General features: G+C 60.9%; 1 protein-coding gene across 4 annotated transcripts in view; it reads right to left on the reverse strand.

Moving 5' to 3' along the window:
- The window catches only part of MSI1 (musashi RNA binding protein 1), a 29424-nt gene extending 27066 nt beyond the window's left edge, over positions 1–2358 (reverse strand). For all 4 annotated transcript variants that reach the window (XM_082774523.1, XM_082774522.1, XM_082774521.1 and 1 more), the window contains exons 1-4: positions 2175–2358; positions 1842–1882; positions 1590–1671; positions 1390–1474 (exon numbers count right to left, since the gene is read on the reverse strand). In XM_082774523.1, the coding sequence (XP_082630649.1) occupies positions 1390–1474; positions 1590–1671; positions 1842–1882; positions 2175–2233 (267 nt within the window). In that variant the 5' untranslated portion in view covers positions 2234–2358. The remainder of the gene's footprint in view (positions 1–1389; positions 1475–1589; positions 1672–1841; positions 1883–2174) is intronic.
- Positions 2359–6000: the final 3642 nt, after the last annotated feature.

Raw genomic sequence — 6000 nt, forward strand, 5'->3', positions numbered from 1 at the left:
GCCCCGACGGCCACTCGGCCCTTGCCCTTCCAAGAGGGGTCCACGCCAGCCTGCAGGGTGCTGACGGGACTGGCTGATCAGACACCGTGTTTGCACAGGCTAGCAAAACAGAAAGAGGGGAAAAAAAAAAAGAAAAAGCTGGGTCCTCCTCAAAATACTTCATTGTAACCCTGCCCCAGAGCAAAGCTCCCTTTCCATCCCTCCCAAAGGAGGAGGTTTGGGGTCCTGGGGACCCAGGCCCAGCCAGGAGGGCTGGGAGAGGTTTAACCCCGAGCTCCCGGGGGGAGGAAGGACCTGTGCACATCAAAGGGAGCGACCCAGGCGGTTAAACAGGAACAGACACAGATCTCGCTGCGACTCGCGCCGTAAACCCGCAGAAAGGGGGTCTCGCTCTCCCGCCCCCTCCGTTGTGCCGAGATAAAGGCGAGGATGCCCAAGCCACGCGCTGGAAATAAAAGTTGCTCGTTTGGGCTCCTTGCCTGCCCGTGCCCAGAACAGGAACGTCGTCGCCCTTTCGCCATCTCAGCCCCTCGCAGCCCCTGCCGCTCCCCAGCCCTACCCTCACCTTCACCCCCGGGGCAGCAACGCGGAAAAGGAATCCAGGGGAAGGGAAGTCACCAAAACTGCAGAGCAGGGACCTCCCACTCAGACACCTCACCCCCACCCCCCCAAAACCGAGCCCGCACATCTCCCGAGCGCCACAGATTCGCGAGGCAGGACCGGGTACCAGCCACCCCCGGCCCCGGGAGCCGCCGAAATCTCCCCCGCGAGCCCTCCCAGGGGGCTCTGGAGCTGCCTGGGTTTGCAGAGCGAGAGCCGGAGCCGCGGCTGCTGCTCCCAGAGGCTGCCGGTGGCCCACATGGGCGGGCGCTGGCCAGGCTCGGAGACAATAAAGTCCTGCACCTCCGCCAGCGTTACCAAAACTTCGCCCGGGGAACGCCGCGGGGCGCGAGGACCGACCGAGGGGCGAGCACGGGAGGCAGCGAGGCCTCGAGCAGGGAGCAGCGCCAGGGGCACGGCACCCCCGGGGAGCACGGGGGGCAGCTCCCCCTCTCCCCAACCCTCGCCCCCCGCTGCTCTCAGGTGTCCCGGCTCGGCAGGGGGCTCGTGGCGGCCTCGGAGGGGCCTCACGGTCGGCGGGAGGGAGGACGAGGGCCCCGCGGATCGATGCCCGGCCGCTGGGGCAGCGGTCAATAGCGAGCCCGGAGCCGGGGCGGCAGCCACGCTACCAGCTGCTAAGTGAGGTGGAGAAGGGGCCGATCGATCGCTATCAGTAATCGATAGTTTACAACCTCTAACTGGAAATCAAACACCGCAATCGATGGCTGCTCCGAGCGCGGCCGAGCTCCGCCGGCGAATGCACCCCTGAGATGAGAGAAGTCATCTCACCGTCTTGGAGTCCAGTTCATGTCTGGATTGGGCCAGAACCTTGTCGACGCCAGCCTGGTCCATGAACGTGACGAACCCGAAGCCCCTGAGCCCCGCAGCCCGGGCAGGAGAGGGGATGCGGAGAGAAGAGAGAAAGTTGGTTAAAGTGGCGGCCGGGCCGCGGCGGGGGCGAAGGGAGGAGCGGGCCCCGGCCTCCTCACCTGGATCTCTTTGTCAGCGGGTCCCGCATCACCAGGCACTCCTTCACCTCGCCGAACTGGCTGAAGTACTCCCGCAAACCCTCTGCAAGCACAGCGCCCGCCGTGGGTGTCCCGGCACGGCCCCACAGCCACCACCACCCCCCAAAAAAACCCCCAAACCCCAAACCCCGCTCCCACCGCCCCCCCTTTATCCCCAAACCCCCCTCTCTCCCCGGGGCACCGCCGGCAGGTGCGGGGCCGCCCGGCGCTCACCTTGCGTGGTCTGCCAGCTCAGGCCCCCGATGAACATTTTGCTGCGGGAGGAACGGGGACAGCCGTGAGCCGGGGGGGGGCCGCCGAGCCCCGCGGGGCCGGGCGGGGAGGGGAGGGCGCGGATCGGCCATGTTGGCACCGCCGCCGCCGCCGCCGCCTGCCCGGCCCGGGGGGGAAGAAGAAGAGGAGGAGGAGGAGGAGGAGGAGGCGGCCGCGATCGTGCACCGGGAGCCCGGGGAGAGGGGGTGGGTGGGTGGGGGGGTGGGGGGGGGGTGAACGGGGTGGGGAGGGTTAAAGGAAAGGTGCGGGGGGAGGGGGGCGGCGAGCCGGTACCAGGGGTCGTGCGGGGAGTCCGGGGAGGCGAGGCCGGGCTGGCTGCCGTCTGTCTCCATTCGGACCTCTTCTCCCTGCGAGGAGCGGCGCCGCACTCCCGGGGCAGATGAGCGCTGGAAAAGGGGCCGGCCGGCCAGGCCATGCTGCCCCCTCCCCCGACCCCTCTCCGCCGGGCGGGGAGGGAGCGAGGGAGGAGGGCCCGGCGGGCACAACCTGCCCGGCTCCTCCCACCCCCGCCGGGCTCCGCACGCATAAAACCCGCCGGCAGCGCCGGGGCCGAGCGCCGGGAGCCGCGCCCGGAGCAGCGCCGGGGGGCAGCGGAGCCGGCCCCGAGCGGCCCCGGCCCCGCTTTGTCCCCGCCACCTGCGGACAAAGAGGCCGCGGGGCTGCCCCCGGGGGAAGGACGGGGCCGGGCAGGGCAGGGCCGCTCGGAGCCCACCCGAGGGGGAAAACCGGGGCTGGGACCCCCCCGGTGGGATCCCCCCGCGGGGCAGCGGGCACCGGGCGGCCCCCACGGCTCCTCCCCGGGCCCCCCGAGCGGCTGGGTGGGGGCAGAGCCCGGCCCCGCTGTGCCCCCAAATGCTGCTTGCACGGGACCCGCTGGCAGCTCCGAAGCCCCCCCCGCACGCAGAGCCCGGTCTGTGCCCTCCCCGGCTCTCTGTTGGGGTGTGCAGGTGGCCCCCAGGTCGCCCAGCACATCCCTCGGTCCTGTGAACGACCAAGCTCCTGCCAAGCCGCTCGATGCTGGCTCGGGGGTTCATCCACATGCTGGTGGCTTTGGGAGGGGGTCTGTGGGCTCCCTGCTCAGCTCCTGCAACCCGGTGTGGGTGGCTGGAGGAGCTTGGTGAGGAGCAACTGAAATGCTGGTTGTCACCTGCAAGGCTACAGCGAGGTGAGCCGGAGCCTCTCTGCTGGCTGCACAGTGCGTCGGCCTGAGACAGGGCACGTGCTGGCAGCCGTGGCACAGGGGAGCCCAGCAGGGCACAAAACCTCTGCTGGTTGGAGCTGTGAGCCCGTCTCGGGACAGGGCTAGCACAGGGTCCCAGGCTGTGGGCTTCTAGCAAGGGCCACCATGCTGCCAAATATTCTCCATGCACGTCTCCAGCTCCTCTCCCATCTACCACATGCCTTCCCTGTACCTTCTATTACTGCCCAACACAAGGCACCAAAGGGCTCTCAGATCAGCACCAGCCTCAGCTGACCTTTCTTCCATGATCACTTCATGTGCCAACACACCTCATCTCCCTCCTGGCCAGGAGCCAGGACACCTTGCTTTAACAACACCTTGTAGCAGCATCTTTCGTAACCTAGGCTCATCCCAAAGCCCCTGGTGCAACCACGAGTTGAATACATCCCTTCTGTTTGTTAGCTCTCCAAGCCCCCATTCACCCACTCTATTTCCCATGCTAGGTCAGTGACACCGTCCCATCTCCTGGCCCCGTACCTGGGCGCAGCTACACACTCACAACCAGGCTTGGTAGCCACCCCTGGGGACTGAGTTGTGCAGCGTCCTGGTCCTGGCCACAGAGCAGCCCTGGCTCCCCCAGCCCAGGCTGAGCTGCTTCCGCACTAACCCACTCATTCCACAGGGCTGAAATCACCACACTGGGTGGAGGTGCCTCCAGAGGCAGCTGGGCTGCTGAGGAAGAGAAACAGAAACCACGCACCGAGGTGGCACCACGGCTGGCAGCAGCAGGGCTGAGGCAGCATCTCTGCCATCTCCCCTTGTACATCCCCAAAAAAATGGGCTATACCTGGGCCACCAGAGAGCCACCGGCACTGCCTGCCATGCTGCCCAAACCCACTGCTGCTGTGCTGCCTCCTGGCACCTGCTCTGATTTGGATGGCGAATACTCCAACTGGAGGGCTAATGTTTTGCAAGTCACCTAGCACAGCTTTCATGCTCCATTGATCGCCCAACTTAGGCAGAGAAGTAATGCTAATTAAACACAAGAAAGGGAAAAAAATAAACAAGATCAGTGTTCGGCATGCTAAAAAACAGGAGATCAGTGTTGGGCATGCAAAAGGACAACACCCCTTTGTTTACTACCAGTGCATTGTTTTTAATTTTTAAATGCTTATTGTCTACAAGACAGATAAAGTAAAGCAGTCTGAGAGACAAAGCATTAAACACTTCGTCATGTATATATTTGTTGCATTATGCTTCTTCTTGTAGTCTCTTCTCCACCAAAATAATATTGCAGAAGGGAGAACGGGATCAATGTGAGTTAACATCTGTGCACACAAGGGGAAAAAGCATGAGTCTGCAGGAGGGTTTGGATGGAGGCTGTGGTTGGACTCGCATCACCAGGAAAGATGGTACGCTGCACCACGGAACTTATTCCAAGGCCCTTTCCAAAACATAGGTGTAATACTCTGTATTTCCACCTTAGGACCCCAAAGCGCTTTGGTGGCATCATTGCATTTCTCTCTCTAACACACAAGAGAGGAAGTCCTGAAAAAAATCTGTTGATTAGTGACAGTAGGAAGCTTTCCTCCCGGAGAAGTAAATATATAAAACATTCCAGACCTTATGATTGGAAAGATGATCTCCAAATATAAAATAATGCAGCATTGTGTTCCTGGGGCTGCAGACAGACAGCTGTAGTGCCTCTGTGGCTGCTGCTGAGAGGTTGCCAAACACCAGCGAGATTAACAGAACTGCTCAGTTTCCTTGCTGCTATTCAGTGTCTCGTGTGTGGTAGAGTGACACTATCAAAATCATGTCCACTTCCTGCTGAGGACGATGATTGGCAAAGCTCTGCCCAGCACCAGTGGCAGACACTGGAGTTATTCATGGGGAGAGGGAGGCTCCAAAACGTGGAGGTTAGGGGAGGGGCAGGGCAGCGGCAGCCTCTTTTACTCCATCACACATGGCTTACGGAGAGATCAAGTCCTGGAGACCTGTCTCTGTCCAGGAGCCAGGAGCTTTTGGCAGTCAGGTCCTCTGAGAAGTTTTGTTTTTCATTTCGTTTGGGCAGTTAATAAACAAACTTCAGCATTGTAACGCAAATATTACAAAAATGATTTGGATTCCGACTGAACAAGCAAACCTGGAAGACATTAGCTGCAGCCCCGCCGGCGGCCTGGGGGCGATGCCAGTCTGGCAGCGCCTTCCTGGAGTGCTCCCGTGCTGCGGGGTGATGCTGGCCCTCTGGAGAGGCTGATGGCAAACCTGCCCCGTGCACGGGCAGCCACCACAGCTGCCTCAAAGGGAACCTGCTCAGGGCAAGAGTCAGGCACCTTCGTGGAGAACTTCTTAGAGAACTCACAGTATTTTGGCTCCGCTCACGTTGGGGGAAGGACACGTGCAGCAAGAGGCAGAGAGGAACGGCTGTAAAGGCACCAAGGATTTCTTTGCTGTCTAAGAAACCTCACTGAGCAAGAAGATAAGATACATGGTGCAGAACATCAAACAGCAAGGTGGGAAAGAGGAGAGGAATGGGGCTGCACGCAAGACAAAAGGGAGGGGAAGGATATGTGTGGGTGAATAAAGAGCAGAGTAAAGGGAAGTACGAAGAGCAAATACAAACAGGGATAACTGGAAGAAAGGAGTGAGGGAGAAGAGAAGGGGAGACCACCCCAATTACCACAAAACAGCAAGAAGGACTGGAACTTCAGAGACTTGAACTTCATCTGCACAGAAGGGAAAATAAAAGTAAAACATAATTTGGCTCTCTCGGAGAGAGAAGAAGAAAGGAAACGAGAGAGCTTGTAGCACAGTGAATAGGGATCCCGCACAAAACGGCAAAAGAGGAGAGGTCTCTGAAGGACAGCAGGAGACCGCAGGCTTCCACTTGCTGTCCTGGAAACGATGGGCACAGGA

The sequence above is a fragment of the Aythya marila genome, assembly GCF_965140915.1.
Source record: "Aythya marila genome assembly, chromosome: 17".
NCBI lineage: Eukaryota > Metazoa > Chordata > Aves > Anseriformes > Anatidae > Aythya > Aythya marila.